Below are 18560 nucleotides of genomic sequence, written 5' to 3'. Positions count from 1 at the left end.
AGAGTGAACCCGACCTGAATTTTAATCGACCCGAAAATTATCCGATCCGAACTTGACCGTAACTCGAAATTAACTGCTACAAACCCGACTATATAAGACTCAAACCCGAAATCGTACCCGATCCGAACATGAATCGACCCGAACACGACTTGTACCCGAAATGAGAAAAAAAAACCCGTCGTGACCTAACCGAAAACCAACCTAACCAAACTCGAATGATAAAGTAACCTGACCCAACCCAAACTATTCATGACCCGAGATGACCCGAACCCGACTCGATGACCTGTTTTGATAGCTCTTACGGACGCATTAATTCTCCCCCATCTTTCTCGATTTTGTCTTGAGTGCCTGACCCTCCCGTCCATCCGTTGGCTTCCTGTCCTCCCTCGCGAGTTGCATCCATTAGCCTGCTCCATCACTACTCCTTGCTCCTACCAAATTCACCCCTCCTAATTCTTCTTCTCCCCAATTTCAATTCATCATTGAGATTTCAATATCAAAACTCCCATCAATCTCCTAACTTTCAGCTTCTACAATTTTCTTCATCTGTTTTTTATTTTCTCCCCAAATTTCCCTGCTTTTCTTCTTTCTTTCTTCCACCCTTCCACAAATTTCATCTGGGTATCTCCCAAAATGGGTAAAAATCAAGCTTACAAAGCTATGCAAAGATCCAGGGTGGGGTCCAGCCATGCTGATCCTGACGCAGTTGAAGATGGATTGGTTTGTACCCTTCCTTGTTATTTTCCTCAACCTAGTTATTAATTTCCTTGATTTTTGTTAATTCGTATATTAATTGGGTAATTTAATTGGTGTTTAAATGTGTTTTTGGGTTATTGTATGTTATTATGCCATAAATTGTATCAATTTCTTGACAAGATTATAGAAATGTCAAATTTCTGTATATATGTTGACATTAGCATTAGTACATTACCAAGTAAGCATCAATTTTTGACTGGATATTTCTCCCTTCTCATATCAGATAAGCTCAATTACTGAAATTCTTTGGTCTATAAGTATATGCCAAAGTTATTGAAACACAGTGGCCATTGTATATTTCCCATCTACATACATCATCAATTAGAGAGCATTTGGTTATAATCTGCATAGTTTTGAACTGTTCTTTTGCTGGCGCAGTAGTGAATTGGTGCTCCGAAAGGGTTCACTAAAGATCTTTTGCACAATCCCGTGTCTTGTCTTGTGTCTCATTTTCTCTGAATTTGCCACACCGTCTACTCTACATTCACCAATAACATTGAATTGGTAATAAGCTTTTATTTGGTGACATGTCAATATTAACGGGAGATAGGACACATGATGAGCCACATAATGGACATATGATCCAAATCCCAACCCAAAAGGAAATTACTCTAGATGTTCTCTTGACGTATTGATGAATATGAATCATGATAATGAAATAGTATTTATTTGGCCAGCAACACTTATGTTTATGAAGAGTGAGGTTTGTCAATTTCGCATCCCTTGGTGGCAACCGAAATATTGTAGTGTTTTGAAGTGGTGTACAGGATATGGATGGAATAAAGATCAATTTCTGTTGTATTATGGGTGAGTACAATTCATGGGTGGTAATTGAAGAGTATGTTTTTACATTGCACCTAACTTTAGGCTCCGTTTGGTTTGGTGTAAAACATTTTCATTGTAAAATGATTTTCCATGGAAAACATTTTTTAAGGGAAAACACAATTCCAAACTAGTTTTTCTTTGTTTGGTACCTTAAAAGAAAATGGAAAACGATGGTGAAGATTGAGGGGAAGAAAGGAGAGGGAGGTAAGGAGTAAAGAAGGAAAAGTGTTTTTCCTCCCTTTCAAATGGATAAGGGTTTTCCACCTTTGAGAGAATCATGGAAAATTGTTTTCCATCCCTTGTCCAACCAAACCACGTAAAATGATTGAAACGGGGAAAATCGTTTTCCATGAAAACGTTTTACGCCCTACCAAACGGAGCCTCAATGTGGAAGCGCGCGTCATAAATAGGATTATCAAGTATGGATCTAATGTCCTGTAGAAAATGTAATTCATTGTTGAAGTTGCACTGTGCAACATAAGCATTAAGAGTCAGGTCTGTTGGTTATCTTGTTTTCCATACTTTTACTAATGAGGACAGTCGCAGGTGGATGGTTCATTTCATACACCAGAGTGGCATGCTGCTCGTTTGGCTAACTTGAAAACCTCTCACACAGTCACATGGGAAGAGTTCAAAATGAAGCAAAAGGTAACCGTTTTAGCTTTACTTCATGCTTCAACATTTATCCTATATAATGCTACTCAGGATCGTGTCTTTTCTATTTAACAAGATTTGGTGCTAATCTCTCACGAAGCATTATTTTTATTAAAAATTAGTTTGTTTGGGTTCTTGTAGCCTTTGTTTTTCACTAAAGTGAAAGTGTACACGGTATATGGAATGGCTTAATGAAATGACTTATTGGTCTCTCCATACAATAACTCGTGAGGTTTCTTAATGTTGATGGGGATTATCACTCTTCCCCTTGCTAATCTTGTTCCTATCATTAATTAGTTAAGACCTTTAGTCATGAGGGTTCTCAAAGGTGATGGGCTTATTTCTCTCCTTGTCTTATCTTTTTCGCTAGATGAGCCTGATTCTAAGTTTAGTTGCAAGACTTTTGGAGTTTTCCAATGATGCACAACATTATTGACGTGGTAAAAGTGAGCTTAAGCGTTGAATCTGCTATCCTGGAAATCTCATTGTAAAACTTTGAAGGGTGTACACCTTTGTGTGTGTGTTGGGGGGGGGGGGACCGGGGAAGAAAACATTATTTCTGAGGTTCCTGCATTATTTTTTTTAATTTTGTGCAATTGGTTGTTGGTCTAAGTTGTGATATTACTATATTAGTCTTCACCTTCTGTACGTAATCTATTGTGGCACTTGACATCTCTTTGTATTGCATACAGTAGCCATTTTTGAAAGGAAAGGGTTTAAAGTTCAGGAGATAGAGTTGTCATTTAAGGAAAATAAAAATTTAAGATTTGACAATCTCGGATTATCAGATAAATTGATTGAGAATGAGCAGAGAGCATTCGTCCACTATCCTAGTTGTGTCATGCCTTCTCTTGTTTCCTCCTGTTTCACTCTGATCTGTCCAACAATAGGTGTTTATGTACTCTAGTTGGATTGTCATAGTAGCTTATGAGTTCTGATATAGCATCTTTGGGAAGCTTTTTTCTCAAAAAAAAAACATTTGTGACCGTAGAGGACTCTGTAAATTGGAAATCTGATTAATGATCCTACATGGTCTCTTTCACTGGAATATTTTTTCAATATCCACATTTTAAGTCAATAAAGAGAGATGTCAACGGTAGACAATGTTCTTAGATGCATCATAAAGATATTATTTGATATATGAAGCGGCTTCCTCCTGTTTCACTCTGATCTGTCCTATAATAGGTGTTTATGTACTCTAGTTGGATTGTCATAGTAGCTTCTGAGTTCTGATATAGAATCTTTGAGAAGCTTTTTCTTTTGAATTTGTGACTGTAGAGGACTCCGTAAATTGGAAATCTGATTAATGATCCTACGTGGTCTCTTTTACAGGAATATTTTTCAATATCCACTTTTTAAGTCAATAAAGAGAGGTATCACCGTAGACAATGTTCTTGGATGCATCATAAGATTTATTTGATATATGAAGCGGTTTGTAATATAGATCATATTAAATGTTAACGATTTTCCTTATCAGTCTTGCCTAACAAACATACAAACTGCAAGGTCTCAAGAGGTTCATTTGATCATTTCCCCTCTACTCATTGTGTGTGTGTGTGTGTTTGTATGTGGGGGGGGGGGGGGGGTGGAGATGCAGTAGTTGGTACTAGGTAAGGATGAACGGATGTGCAGATTTATTTCTTTATAAACGATGTTACTTTTTTTCTCTCCACTAAGTTACTTTTTTAAATCTCTAATAAATGATTTATTTTTGCATTTTTCATCTTAAGGTTGGTTATTGAATTGGCGTGATTATTCTAATGTTTTCAATGGAGCTATTCAGCTGTTTCGTATCTAATTTTGTCTATTGGTCACAATTTGACATGTTATCTAGTGATGCAATACTATGGTTACTTCCAGTTGTGAAATATCTAATTGAAAAGTAAAGTATCCTGTAAATTATTAGAGATTTTAAAAAAAAAGTGATGTGGAGCTTCTGGTCTTTAATTTGTCAGTTTTCCTTATATGAAGGCCATAGTTATTTCTATTATCAAATGGTTTATCGGTTTCTCTAAGGATGCATGTTGCTTTTGTTTTTATTTTTCTCTTTTCATTGACAATTATTTTTTCTCTTTTCGTTGATAATATATAGGACTGAAGTTGTGGTTTTTCTGTTTGGACTCTCTTCCTATTTTCACGCCCTTATTTAATAGTTCATCAAAGAAGTAAGGTGTGGGCTGAGCTGAGACCGAGCTTGGGGTTGCTTATTATGCTCAGATCGGTTACGCTTGCATTTGGACTAAGCGGAGTCGCGAGCTTCTTTGAGCTTAAAATTTCAACTTACCTTAAAACTCAACTTGATTTTGAAAATTATAACCATGTACTACCTCCGTTTCACAAAGATCTTTACATTTACTATTTGCACGGACTCCAATGCAATATTTAACTACTAATATATCCAATTTCGTATGTGAAAAAATTATAAAAATTTGATATTCTGAAAATACATCCCGAGACCAATCTAACAAGATCTTACATGTAACGTTTTGATGTATATATTGGTGAGAGTTTACGGTTAAAGTTTTTATACTTTGGACACATTTTCCAAAGCGTAAAAAACTTTCTGAAACGGAGGTAGTATGTGTTATAACCTAAGTTGCACGGATACGGGTACGGGGACGGATACGGGGACGGAAAACGGCAAAATCAAAAATGTAAAAAACTGGTACGGCATGGATTCGGCAAAAAAAAAAAACAAAAAAACAAAAAATTAGCTAAATTAAACATCCATACATAAATAGTTATTAATTATAAAAATAAAAACGTCCAAAAAAAAAAAAGAATAATAATAATCAAACAAATAAACAAAACAAATAGAGAAACAAAAACAAAAATCAGTCATTCATTCTCATTCAATTATTCAAACACAAAACAGAGAAACAAAAAGGAAAAAAGAAAAGAAAAAGAGAAGTGTCTCATCGAGTCACCGGCGGCGAGGGAGACAAGGAGAGACGGCGGCGGTGGATGGTCCCTCGTCGTCGTCGCTGTTCGAATTCGCAGTGTTCGAGTGCTCAAGTGTTCGAAGCAGCTGCAAGAAGAAGACTCGCAGCTTCGCAGTTCGCACCACTGCACCAGCACTCCAGCAGGAAGCAGTGGCCGCCTGGCCGGCGCCGCCTGGCCGGTGGGAAGGAAGAACACCGGCGGCGAGGGAAAGACTCGAAGATTCGAAGAAGAGTCGAAGACTCAAACAGGTGAGAGAGAAATTAGGGATTTGGAAAAAAACCCTAAAATTCGAATTTGGGTATTAATGGTTGATGGGTACTTGGGTTTTGTCAAAATACGTACCCACCCGCGTACCCACCCCGTACCCACCCGTACCCATTTTCAGCCCACGTACCCAGATCCAGGATTCGTTTTGGGGACGTATCCGGGGCGTACCCGTCCCGTACCCGTACCGTACCCGTACCCGGTACGGGAAACGGGTGTACCCAGCCGTCCCCGTGCTTCATAGGTTATAACTACGTCTATACTATTTCAAAAAAGAAAATACTACCTCCATTTCACAATGTTCTACTCAGTTACTATTCATGGGTCAAAATAAAAACATACTTTGATCGTTCTATGTTACTTATATATAAGAAAAAAGCATTATCATATGAGATCTTGTTAGATTCGTCACGATGTGTAATTTCAAAATATCAACTTTTTATTATTTTCACCATTACATAAATTGAGATATTAATGATACAAAATGTGCATAGGAGTCCGTGGAAAAAAAAAGGTGAGTAGAAGTGTAGAACATTGTGCTCATGAATTTTAAGTTAGATGTTATAATATTAAAATCGAAGAAAAAGAATGTACTTTTTCAAGTTGAACTTAGTGTGCTCAGAAGTTCATGAGCTAGCTAGGCTCATTAACACCCCTGATTATCCCACAATTTACATTCGTACTCCCGTATGAGTTAATCTCCGACTGTCCTTCCCTTTGCTTAGTAAAATTGTCGTAATGCATATAGGTTTATTTCCAATCTGATTTAGTTTAGTCAAGTCCTTCCAACTGGTTAATGATGGCTTACATTGGGTATTTGGATGACAATTACCCATGAGAGGTATATGCTCAAGAGTTGGGTTTGGCTATGAGTGGCATGTCCTCTCACAGGGGATTCCCTGGGATCAAATCCTCGCCCAAGCAGGGGAGGGGGGACGGAGTATGAGTTGAGATGTTGGGCCTTGGTCCTTAGGTATGAGAGAGGGCAACCGATGGAGTACATGTACTGAAAAAAGTCAGGTTTGGTTATTTTCCTCTTCTTTTTTTGATAACATGCCATATTATCAGTACCTATGCTGGTTTGTCCAATATCCTATGTGCATACTCAGGATGGGAAAAACATCCACGTAAAATAGGATTTAGGTAGTGCAAAGGATGCTGCTCTTTTTTGCAATGTGTGAACTTGAAAGTATGTAACTTAGAAAATTGATTGAAGTATATTCTGGTAGTAAAGAAAATTACTGCATTGGATTTATAGATTCTCTGAAGCCTTTAATCAAGCCTTCTATTTTATTCATTACAGGTAATACTTGTCCGAAATACTTTATGATTTCTTAAGACCATGATTCTATTACTTTCAATAGTGATAATCTTTGATTACCTCTTATCCAGTTTCTTTTTAGGAGTACGCAATAATGGATCAAGAGTAGTATGAACAATGTGTACGTAATATAAACTTGTGTGATCAGTTCAATTTCCATGTGTAGAATAATCACAAGTGTTTCCTTTTGCATGTCTTCAGGACATCCTCAGTTTCTCTGGTTCCATGTGTATGTCTAGCGCTAAGATGTCTTTCATTGTGATTAGGACTCACAGATTATCTTATCTTTCCAGGAGGAAGCATTGATAAGGGGTGAACAGGAAGCCGACAAAGACAGAATGATGAGAGAATACAGGGCTCAACTAGATGCGGAAAGAGAACGGAAGCTTTCTCAAGGAAGAAACCATTCTAGTAGCAAGTCAAAAGACTCTAAACATAAAAAAGGTATGGAGGTATACCTAGAAAGTTGAAAGACTTGTAAAATTATCTTGCAAAATTATCTGACTTGTTCCACACCAGTAAATATGTGTCATTAGCATATCATTTGATGCAAACTCTTTCTCAAGTTGCGAACAAAGGGAAGGTACAGAAGTCTCTGTGACTTTAGATTGCTTAATTTTTAGGTTTTTCTTTAATATATCTAGTATGTGAAGTAGAATTTAACACCAAGAGGGTGTCTCCAAAGACCAAAGGAAGAGGATTCGGAAATTAATCATGCAATTAAGCTATTGCTTTCAACATTATCCAAAAATCAAAGAAGTTGAATTGCTGCTGTGAATAGAGCAGTGGAGCTCCAACTTATACCGTACAGCAACTTTATCATTTCGGGAAAAGCTTCTCCCTATAAATCTGATGGTTCCTCTCCTTCCCTGTTCAGAAAGCCATCAGAAAGGTCTGTCCACATTTCACACTTGGTATTCTAAATCCTCTTCATCTTCCTTTACGCCACATCCAAGTTTTGACTTTTGAGCCTTTTGGTTATGTACCTAAATCCTTCCAAGGTATATGATTGTTAATGCATTCCTCTTCATCTTGACATAAACTTCATGTACGCGTGAAGTTTCTTCTTTTGAGCTTGTAGGGTTCTTATTTTAATTGTAGGCCTAGCAAAAAGCAAGCTTCAGTCAGACCCTTGGGATCTTAGATAGCTTTAGAAGAGAGAGTAAGAATGTGAGATACTGGATTTTCCATCTTAGCCTGTGCATCCTATCTTTTCATCATGTTCAACCTTCACTTTGAAAAGTGACTTACTCAATTGGATTGAATATTCTTTGGTTCTTCCCGTCACGGAACCTACACGAAGAAACATTTGAGTGTCTCAGATTACAATTCCATGATATCACTGCCTTTTCATGGCGTCTTCGAAAGAGGCAATTCTAGAGGAGGCTTGGAGATTTTTCTGCTGAAGCTCGGATATTGACCCCACATCAAATGTCCCATTAACAATACCCTTGATCTACTCTTCACTATGAGCCAACTTGAATTGATGCAAATCTGCTAAGATGGACTTCAGAATTCTCTCTCCAAAAAGAGAAGGCACCTTGCTTCACCAATGCTATATTTTTGCATGATAACATTCCTCTGCTGGCTGACTCCTCATTAGCAGCTTTCGAAATTTATTTCCCTTGAGTGATTTATTCATAATAAGAAACCTCGTCGGATAGAGTAGAACTTTCCATTATAGTTCCTGTAGTCGAGTTTTTGTGTGGGACAGAGTAGTCCTTTATGCTGGTATACATGTAGAGCCTTACAGGATTATCTTTAAATGATGTCAGTGTGATTAGTCCTCATTTTCTCAGTATCTTTTAGAGAGTTCGGTCCTCTTTTGGTGTATGTAAATGTATCTCTTCATCTTTTACATTCTTCAAACAAAATAAGGTGTAAGAAGATTCATTGATGAAGTAAGTAAAAAATTTGGCACACAAACAACAGAAATGTGGAATAGATTTGAGTGGTTTTGTTGTAATGGATATTTTCTTCTTGTGACAGATAAAGATAAGAGCTCAAAAAAACGTTCCAGCAAAAAGAGAAAGGTACTTATAAATTCCTGTGTAATTGTTCACTCCTATTGATTTTAATACTCCGTCTATTTTATTGTGAATGAAAGTTAACTTATTTGAGTAGCATATTGCAAATGTTGGAAATATGCTTACAGATAACTTCTTTCCTACACCAGAATATGGATTCAGGAGGAATTGATAAATAAAATAGTTTTATCATTTTTTATTTTGAAATTCCAACTGTAATAATTGAGGTGGAAGTATTAAGTTACAAACTACTGTTGCAGTAGTGCAGTAGTTAGTCCACCAGAATTGTGTTTAACGTTGTCTTGTTCTTAACTCTTAAGAAGCCTCAGACAATTAAAAAAAATCTTTAACATCCACTAGAAATAAATTTTGCAAAATGTTGTTCTTTGATTTTAGAATAATCTCTTTGCTTATGCATTGGATGTTGGATATGTGGTTGATGTTAGCTAGACCTTCCACTGAAATTTACTTGTCACTTGTTCACCATTTTAACGAACATCACTCAGTGGCCCAGTCCAATTTTATTTTTGTTATGTTTCTAACTTCGCAATGCTGCAACTCCGAGGCTCCCTAATCCACTGCTGTAAGAATGTTGTTAAAGCAAATCAAGCTCCTCCTTTCTATTGATTTTGTGGATCCTTCACCTCCACCGTGTTTTGTTCTTCTGTTTTCGGGGGGGCATCCTGTTTGATGAAAGTTAGTTTACTCCCTTAGGCAATGAAAATCTTCGTTACATTTTCTGCTTAGAAATTCGCTAAGATATCAGGTTCTATGATTAGATTTTCATTTCTCGGCAGTACCCTATATGGTACGACTTGCCGACTTCAGAATTTGTCCATAACTTCATTTGGAATCATGACTCATACCGTTCACTTGATAGGTGGTAAGAAATAGTGGTAAGGTTAATAATGAGTTAGTGTTATGAGAGAAGTCAAAATGGCATTGAAAAAGATGGGAAGCAAGAGGGCAGTGGGGCCAGATGGTTTGGAGATGCTTGGGAGAGAGAGGGGTTGTATGGTTAACAACTCTTTTCAACAAGATTTGGGGAAGTAATAGGATGCCATTAGAGTGGAAGAAAAGTACTATCATCCCCTTGTACAAGAATAAGAGTGATGTCCATGATTGTGCCAACTATCGAGGAATCAAACTAATGAGTTATACTATGAAACTTTGCGAACGGATTATTGAGCAAAGATTAAGGAGAACTGTGAAGATTTCGGAGAACCGGTTTGGATTTATGCCTGGGAGATCGACTATGGAGGCCATTCATCTTATAAGGCAACTAATGGAGAATTATCGAATAAGAAGAAGGATTTACATATGGTTTTCATTGATTTGGAGAAGGTGTATGATAAGGTAACAAGGGAAATTCTTTGGTGGGCATTAAGTAAGAAAGGAATTCCGAGGAAATATATTGATATCATCAAGGACATGTACGAGGGAGTTAACACGAGTGTGAGAACTAGTGTTGGTAAGACCGAAGAATTCCCCATTACGATTGGAGTGTATCAAGGTTCCGCACTTAACCCGTTTCTTTTTGCTATAGTCATGGACGAAGATGGTATACCCTGGTGCATGATGTTTGCAGATGATATTGTGTTGATTGATGAAACAAAAGAAGGAGTGGAAAGTAAGTTGGAGTTATAGAGACAAACTTTGGAATCTGGCCATGAATTAGTGTCAAGGCACCACGAGTTTGTTGTTGTTGTTGTTGTTGTGGTAATGCAAATTAATGAAGAAATTCTACTTGGGGGTGGAGTTGCATTACCATGTTTACTTGCATAGTTACTTACACACAAACCCATTACAATCACCATCTAACAAATGGGTTGTGTTGCATATCTATATATCCTCTACGAATTCTTTTTGATAATTTTTTGTGAATATTTCTGCCCCTCTCGGCATCTCCTGTACCTCGTTATCTTTTAACATCTATCTTCATCCTTCTATACCCAAGGGTTGAAGAAGAGAGATTAGGTAAGCTATTAATTTCCTTCGTTCCACGTTATTCTGGTTTGGATTGTACTTTATGTGTAGTGTTTTTAGCTTCTCTTTCAGCTCATGGTCATGGGACATCCTCTAATGAACTTCCTCATTCTGCCTCATTATGGTTTCTACTTTGGATTGTGCTTTATACGTGTGGTTTCACGGTCATGGGACATCCTATTATGTGTTCCTTACTGATTTTTAGAGTCATTTAAAACGTTTGCCTTTTTTCGTTTTATGTTTCTCCCCTTTGTTTCTGTTCGTTTTTCTGTGAAATGGAATTTAATATGTCATAGAGAAAAATAGACATTTCTGTCGCATTCCAAATCATCTAGCACTTTGAAATGTAAGGAAGTCTGCAAACATGAATTCTTGGGTGTGGTTTTGCATCTCGGTCTTCCTTTGTACATCAGTTGCCCCTTGAAGAACTTGCTCTAATAGGTCAACTTAAGTACTATGTGCTATTGGGAAAGGTTATTTCGCTCGCTGAGCATATGTTTCTCCGTCATTAGGGTTTTGTGCTCTATAGCTTGCTGCATTTTCTACACTGCTCAACATTCTGTAGTTTTATGTTCTAGCAGTTTTGGTATTTGCTTGTTAATTGTGATTACTGCTGTCTTAATTTGCTGAAGGGTGGAAGCTGGTCACAAACTTCCTAGAATAATCCTCTTCTCATCCATTAGATTCGGATGTTATTCTATGACCTTTATGTCGATCAAGTGATCTTAAATGTTATGTACTTGGCATCTATATTTGGTTTTCTTTTATGTTGAGTATTATCTTTGAATTTAACTACTCTGCAAAGCTGGTGAAAATTGCATTGACCGTTGTTTTTTCTAATCGCTGATATTCCACAATATGTCATGTTTCCTATCTATTCTGCAGCACTCACGGAGAAAATCTCCAGATTCTAGCTCCTCAAGTTCATCTTCTGAATCTTCAAGCAGTGAGGATGAAGAGAGAGAATCAAGAAGGTCGAAATCTAGGTCAAAGAAAACGAGGAAGGAAAGAAAGCACAGGTCTAGAAGCAGGCATTCTAGTACTACTGATGACGAGGCTGCTGGTCCATTACCACTTTCTAGGTTTTTTGGAAGCGTGAAGAGCTCATGAACCAGACTAGACGAGTAGAACCAACTTGTAGCATTTTTAGTTGTGTCAATTTACAGGGAATTTGATTTATGGATTCTGGTTTCTTGCTCCATATCAGAATATGTTGATTTAGTATTATGTAACTATATGTATTTTTAGTGAGCAGGGAAATTCTTTTATATGTCAACAATACCACCCATCTTCAAATCTGTGGGTGGATATTGAAACATACATGAAATTTACTCCCTTGATGTTGCATTTTTGTATTCTTCTGTTTTTCGTTCAATAAAGAATTGTGACTTGAGTGTTTCTATAGACTGGTGGTGCCTTGTTTCAGTTGAGCGGATATCACTCAGACACTCACTAGTCACTGCTTATGAATCAGTACATCTAAACTCGACAAACTCGTATGTTTAATTCATGTTTTATCACCTAATCGAACGAAACTGAACCTAATTAAACTGAGGTTGCAAACTCGCCGTGGTTTCAGCAGTTCCAAAATCAAGGTCCAAAAACAGAGATGTGTTCCAAATGGTGCAAGAATACTACAAGCATTAATATGATTACTTAATTATGATTCTAAAAAAAAAAAAAAGACATATGGCTGGAATGTGCATATGGTTCTCACGTCGACAGCACAGTAATGTGCAACTGCAAGAATAGAACAGCTCTAGCATCCACAAATTAACAATTCAGTCCTTTTCATTAGTATTAGTATTAGTATTAGTATTCTAGGATGAGATGATACAAACTGAATGCATGAAAGGTGCGCGCAGGAAATGGAATTGCCTCCGTATTCCGTAATGTACAGCAAACTCAATGTAAAAACCATAAAACAAAAATATTCATAGCATGGGTGTGCAAATAATATCTTGCAACATGTACGTACCAAAATAAAGCCAAAATCGAGCATGAGAATAAGTTTTCTCCTCCATCTCAAAAAAATAGTTCCCAACAGTTCTCTCCCAACCCACATTTCTCTTTTATGGTCCTCCTACCTAGTTTCTCTTTCTCTTTCTCTCTCTCACTCACTTGTTTTCAAAGAGGACAGGGTGGGATATCAAGGGTAATACCAGCTTGAATCTGTCCCCACCCAATCAGTCGCCAATGCTTTTCAACCCGCCTACTCAGGGCGATCTTCTCTCCTTTGCTTGTGCAAACTGGAGATGTTAGTTGCAACTTTGCCAAATCATGTTTTACAGCAATTACACGCGCACCAGTCGACATGGATCCAATATTCAACATGAGAATCTCTGCCTTTGTCAGTTTTGTCACTTTTCCCTGCTTCTCAGTTCCCTTTGTTCTCACACCCAACAGTCTTCGAAGCAAGAAGAAATTCACCTGTATCATTGACAACCAAAATGCCTTTTAACATATTGAAAACAAACAAACCAAAAAACTATCCAAACAGCTGCCTAGATGAAACAAGAGCCATTCATTTCTAGTAGCAGAAATTGCAAATGAGGACTAAAAATGTAACTAGCCTGAGCGGAAAAGCATACCAAGTATAACGTGTCATAACATATGATATTACACTCAAAGGCTATGTAAATCAGAAATAAATAGCACGGTAAAAAATATTTTAAAATTCAAGATATCAATGGAGCGCCTGTAGTTTGGAGTATTGCAAGTTGACCACATCACGAATACAGGAGCTGCAAAAAGCTAAATATAATGTTTAAATCATTATAGTATCGGAACATATAACCTGAATGGAAAAATATACAAAGTATAACCTATGTCATATCATATGATATCACACTCAAAAGGCTACCATGGAGCCACGGTGCCACACACTGAAAAAAATAGTGTGATAGAGGGAGAAGCAGGAGCAAGCACAGGAGACAATGGTAAAAATATGCATATGATATGGTGCACAGAAATATTACCTCTAGCTCAACGAATACATCTGGAAGAGACCCAACCTCCCCGAGTACCTGACCTACCAATCTATCAGCTCGGGTTAAAGTAGGATCCATGGTTGTTCCAACCCCAATGAGACCTCCAGGCACAGCAAATTGTAACTCATTCTCCTCAGCTTTCAAAGAAACAATTCTTGAGTATATGGGTGTGCATTTGATGTTGCCACTATCATCTTTCACAACAATTCCAGGTCGAACCTCAATATTTTGGTTTACTCTCAAGACACCCTACATTCAGAAGAGCACATATAATGAGAAAATTCGTATCACAAATAAAATGATCGTTACAAAATTCAGAACTCCATTTAGATAAACTACTTATTACCTTAAGAAAGAATGTGAAGAAATAAAATCAAACAACACTAATTGATCTCAATACAAACATTTGCAAACAAATTGGCACAGCATCGTGGTCATTTGAAGCGTCTACATAATCTAAAATGAAAAGACATGGAACAAAGATTTAAACAGTAGCTGCACAATATGAAAAAGTTAAAATCTAAATCTAAAATAGGAAAATACTAAGGGCTTCCAATCATTAAATGCAATTCTAATAACATTGCAACAGGATAAAGTAAGAAAGTCCAACAGAAAACCAACTTGTTTCAACATTTTCACAAATCCGGCTTCTCATCAGTCATATTGGTATAATTGTCCGTTTTATGGGTTGAGAATGCAGAACAGAGAAAAATGCATAATAGTGGGTCAGAGAAAACTGCACAGTAATAACTGAAATATGAGCTTTCTATAACTCCCTCCGAACCCCAACTGAAGAAACAATTTTTAAAAGGGGAAAGTTAATGAGCTTGAGAATAATACGTACAGTGGTTATATTGTCAACAAAGCTTGAAAACAGAGTACAAAGTAAAATGCAAAATGGTGGAGAAGCCTTCCAAAAAGGGAAAAAGGAAAGCTTAAGGTTTAATCACCTATCAATAAAAGTTCATGCATAAACGCTATCATCCTAATAGTGCACCACCTTCATCTATGTTCAAGATACGAAATCAACAAGGTGACACCAAAATGGAAACAACAGCCAACAACTGATAACACAGCAAACCCAAGGAAATTGGGTTACTAATTAGAGAAAGAAGGGAACCTTTAAAATACTTCCACCAGCAACACCACCGCATATTTCATCAACCTCATACCCAGGTTTGTTAACATCAAAAGACCGGATCACAATCATATTTGGTGGTGAAATAAAATTTCTCTCAGGGATAGGAATATTTTTGACAATGTATTCACAAACAACATCGATGTTGTACTTCAATTGAGCAGAAATTGGAACTACAGGCGCTCCATCAGCAACAGTTCCCTAGAAGAAACAAGAGATGCGTCAGAAACATGCTTCAGCATCCCCCACGCCCCACCCCCTCTTAAACAAACAAACTTGCACAATTCAATGACTACAGTATTCAAGACACGTTACCTGAACAAATTTCTGAATAGCCTCATGCTGGTTTATAGCAACATTTTCTTGGATGAGATCAACTTTATTTTGGAGGATGATAATGTGCTGAAGTCGCATGATCTCAATAGCAGCAAGATGCTCAGAAGTCTGGGGTTGGGGGCAGCTCTCATTAGCAGCAATAAGAAGTAATGCTCCATCCATAATTGCAGCTCCATTAAGCATAGTAGCCATAAGAATATCATGACCCTGGCACGAAGAATTTCAAATATATAAATCACTTGTAAACAAAAATGCTCTAGGTTAAAAACCTGGAGTCCAGAGATTGTGCATTTATAACTTTAAAAGACTATCTAATCTTCAATTTTCAACAATATAGATGTCAATTACGACCTCGACACTCCAGATCCATTTAGAGAATATCCTAGGGGAGGGGGTGGAACCCAGCTCATAGAAGAACTCCAGTCCAAAGATTGCTTATAAAAGTTGGGAATGAAAACACAACTTACCAAACTAGGGTGGGAGAGATGAGAATCAAATTCCTATTTTAAGGTTGGAGGTAAGAGATTTACCATTGAGCTCCCACATCATTCTCAAGAATATTGGAATCTTAAATTTAAGCTTTCTGGATAAATATGGAGAAAAAAATAAAGCTAAAGTACGCCAAAGCAGATTATTAACACAAGGTTTTACAGAAATAATACACTTGAACAATGACTGTTGGATAAACCACAACAGTTCAATAAAGGAAGTAAAAATCTACCAAGTAATAGAGACATTTAAAAATATCAAAAGGAAAATCAATAGGAAATCAGTGGCACATCAATGAACTGAGAATCGCCCAAGTACCCCCCAAGGAAAAGAGTGGGAGGGCTATCAGTTGCAGCAGTAAATCAAACTTACTGGGCAATCGACAAATGACACATGTCTCAGAAGCTTCATCTTGGCATTCTCAAATCCAGGCACGTCACACATCGGAGTGTCTTCCTTTCCACTTCCATATGCCCTGCAAAAACAGTATGGGCAAATATCTCAACAACAAACGCAAAATTGCAACATACAAAATGCAACTTCAACAAAAAACATCACTCGGGTATCTTCATCAAGCAACTCTACTGGTTCTGGCACAAGAATCTAGCAAACTCATGAATGTTGAGCGAATAAGCTCTCAACACAAGAAACAAAAAACAGTCACAAGCAAAGCAACAAGGAAATAAAGAATTTTCATCACATCAGTGGATCATGAGATCGCCAAGGTGAAACGGATAACTTACTTATAGCTCATAGGTCGTGGACACCGTTCATCATCACATTTATATATCTTGGCATTAGCATAACCAAGTTTGATAGTAATATTACGCTCTAACTCATTCTTAAATCGTACAGTCTGCATAAGAGAAATATATCATAAGATATCTTGAAGGATATAAAGCACAACACTAAACAAGCATTCTCCTAAACCACACAACAAGAATAACCAGCACTTGCCCACCACATGCTAGATAACATACTTAAAAGATCTGCACCAACAAGATGAACAAACACACGAATCCCACCCCACCTAATTCAGTTAGATCCCTATTTCTCATTCATAATTCCCTGAAGAAAAAACTCCACCATGAAATTTTGAAAATTAAAATCCCATGTCACATTTGGGAGAGTAGGCAGGCAAAAATCACCTGAACACCAGAAATAGCCTTCACAACTGTTGACTTTCCATGGGCCACATGACCAATAGTTCCTAAAAATATTATGAAGGAAAATTTTCAAACTTGTAAGCAAAACTAAGCAGCATTTTCTGTGTACATTTATAACTAATGCGTATATTACCAATGTTGATTGTAGCCTGGCGAGAAATAACTTCAGGCGAAAGAGGATGTAATTTTGCCACATCCAACTTGCTCAAGTCCTGCTCCATCAATCCTTTTCGTGCCATATTGAACGCAGTTGTCAAAGCTCTCTTCCCCTAAAATGCCTACAACAGATATAATTGACCAAATAAGTGGAATAATCATTAACTATGTTCCTATCTAGGCCATACTTCGTATATGCTATGAGTTAACAAGTGAAAAAAGGGTAGATTCTAGCTCACTCTCATTTAATATTGATTTGTGTTCATGGAGAAGATGGATAAATTAAGAAAAACACAACCACAACGCCCACAGTCATATAAAACATCCAATTACATTGTTTTTCTTCAAGTTTAAGCTTTCACCAATTCCCAGATTACCAATATCCAGATTACCCAGTACAATTATGAATTGGGTATGAACTAATTAGACATAAAACAACACCAAAACAATGCCAACAGAGACTATTGAACAATTTGAAATCATCATATCGGCAAAATCCATCATCCCCGCATGAGAATAATTGACTAAACGCTGTTTGGATCTATAAGTACAAATAAAATCAACAGAAAAAACCCATATAATCGATACGAAAGGAATAAAATAGATGAGGAAAATAAGCTATACACTGTCGTCAATACCAAGAATAGAAGCGGCAGAGAAGGAGAGGCGCCGCCGAGGGGAGGTGGTGATATAACTAAAAGATGCTGGTTCTGTTGGACGAGAGTAGTTAGGGTTTTATGAGGGGGAGGCGGGAGGAAGGAGGAGGATATAACAGCAGCTGCGAGTTCGAGTTTGAGTCTGAGCCTGAGGAGAGAGAAAATATGTTCGATTGAGAAAATATTCGACTAATTTTTTTTCTTTAAGAAATTCGATTATTTTTTTTCTTTAACAAATTCGAGTATTTTAATTTCTTTGAAAGAATCCGAGTATTTTTTTTTCTTTAAGAAATTCCTGTACCAAAAGGTCTTACGTGCACAACGTGTACAATAAATTTATTGTACACCAATATAATTTTTATCCATTTTTTTTGTAACTTTAACCTAGTTTTACTAATGGTTTCGACCAATAAAAAATAAGATTTCTAATTTATTTTTGAATTAAAAAAATCGAGTGCCACATAGATAATTAAATAGGTGCCACGTAGGTATGTTAATTAATTAATTACAAATATATACAACTCCATCTAAAGTCAAACACTCTAATAATTAAAAAATAAATCTAAAATAAATTTCATCCAAAATCAAACACTAATCTAATATACATATATAAAGGAATCATATTTGCTGGACTATTAGAGCGCCACCTAGGATTACTAATGGTTTCGGCCAATGAAAAATAAGATTTCTAATTTATTTTTGAATTATAAAAAATCGAGTGCCACGTAGATAATAAATTAGGTGCCACGTAGATATTTAAATTAATTAATTAATTATTGATATATGCAATTCCATCCAAAATCAAACGCTCTAGTAATTAAAAAAATAAATCTAAAATAAAATTCATCCAAAA

General features: G+C 36.8%; 2 protein-coding genes across 3 annotated transcripts; one reads left to right on the top strand and one right to left on the bottom strand.

Moving 5' to 3' along the window:
• The first annotated feature begins 327 nt into the window (after window positions 1-327).
• Window positions 328-12180, top strand: LOC110788946 (uncharacterized). Its single transcript, XM_021993583.2, has 5 exons — window positions 328-720; window positions 2128-2229; window positions 7057-7207; window positions 8753-8796; window positions 11662-12180. Exons 1-5 carry the CDS (start codon window positions 634-636, stop codon window positions 11884-11886), a joined length of 609 nt encoding a protein of 202 aa, XP_021849275.1. The 5' UTR covers window positions 328-633; the 3' UTR covers window positions 11887-12180.
• A 501-nt stretch (window positions 12181-12681) lies between these two features.
• LOC110788947 (eukaryotic translation initiation factor 2 subunit gamma) lies at window positions 12682-17874 on the bottom strand. Of its 2 annotated transcripts, none has more exons than XM_021993585.2 (9): window positions 17676-17874; window positions 17029-17173; window positions 16878-16939; window positions 16473-16585; window positions 16102-16204; window positions 15220-15447; window positions 14887-15105; window positions 13755-14015; window positions 12682-13206 (listed from the first exon to the last, which is right to left on the bottom strand). In XM_021993585.2, exons 2-9 carry the CDS (start codon window positions 17132-17134, stop codon window positions 12904-12906), a joined length of 1395 nt encoding a protein of 464 aa, XP_021849277.1. In that variant the 5' UTR covers window positions 17135-17173; window positions 17676-17874; the 3' UTR covers window positions 12682-12903. The 2 variants fall into 2 exon arrangements, with proteins under 2 accessions (XP_021849277.1, XP_021849276.1); XM_021993584.2 differs by having other exon boundaries at window positions 17690-17874.
• Between the last annotated feature and the right edge of the window lie 686 nt (window positions 17875-18560).

This window comes from Spinacia oleracea, chromosome 3 (genome assembly GCF_020520425.1).
Source record: "Spinacia oleracea cultivar Varoflay chromosome 3, BTI_SOV_V1, whole genome shotgun sequence".
NCBI lineage: Eukaryota > Viridiplantae > Streptophyta > Magnoliopsida > Caryophyllales > Amaranthaceae > Spinacia > Spinacia oleracea.
This window is presented reverse-complemented; position numbering and strand designations above follow the sequence as displayed.

Excerpts from the sequence above, each read along its gene's own strand:
- LOC110788947 (XM_021993585.2), bottom strand. The coding sequence starts at position 17,134 with ATGGCACGAAAAGGATTGATGGAGCAGGACTTGAGCAAGTTGGATGTG. Across the intron at positions 16,586-16,877 it reads AGGCTATTTCTGGTGTTCAG|ACTGTACGATTTAAGAATGA; the intron begins GTGATTTTTGCC and ends TCTCTTATGCAG. Across the intron at positions 15,448-16,101 it reads TGTCATTTGTCGATTGCCCA|GGTCATGATATTCTTATGGC; the intron begins GTAAGTTTGATT and ends TCTTCGTGCCAG.
- LOC110788946 (XM_021993583.2), top strand. The coding sequence starts at position 634 with ATGGGTAAAAATCAAGCTTACAAAGCTATGCAAAGATCCAGGGTGGGG. Across the intron at positions 721-2,127 it reads ACGCAGTTGAAGATGGATTG|GTGGATGGTTCATTTCATAC; the intron begins GTTTGTACCCTT and ends GGACAGTCGCAG. Across the intron at positions 7,208-8,752 it reads AGACTCTAAACATAAAAAAG|ATAAAGATAAGAGCTCAAAA; the intron begins GTATGGAGGTAT and ends TTCTTGTGACAG.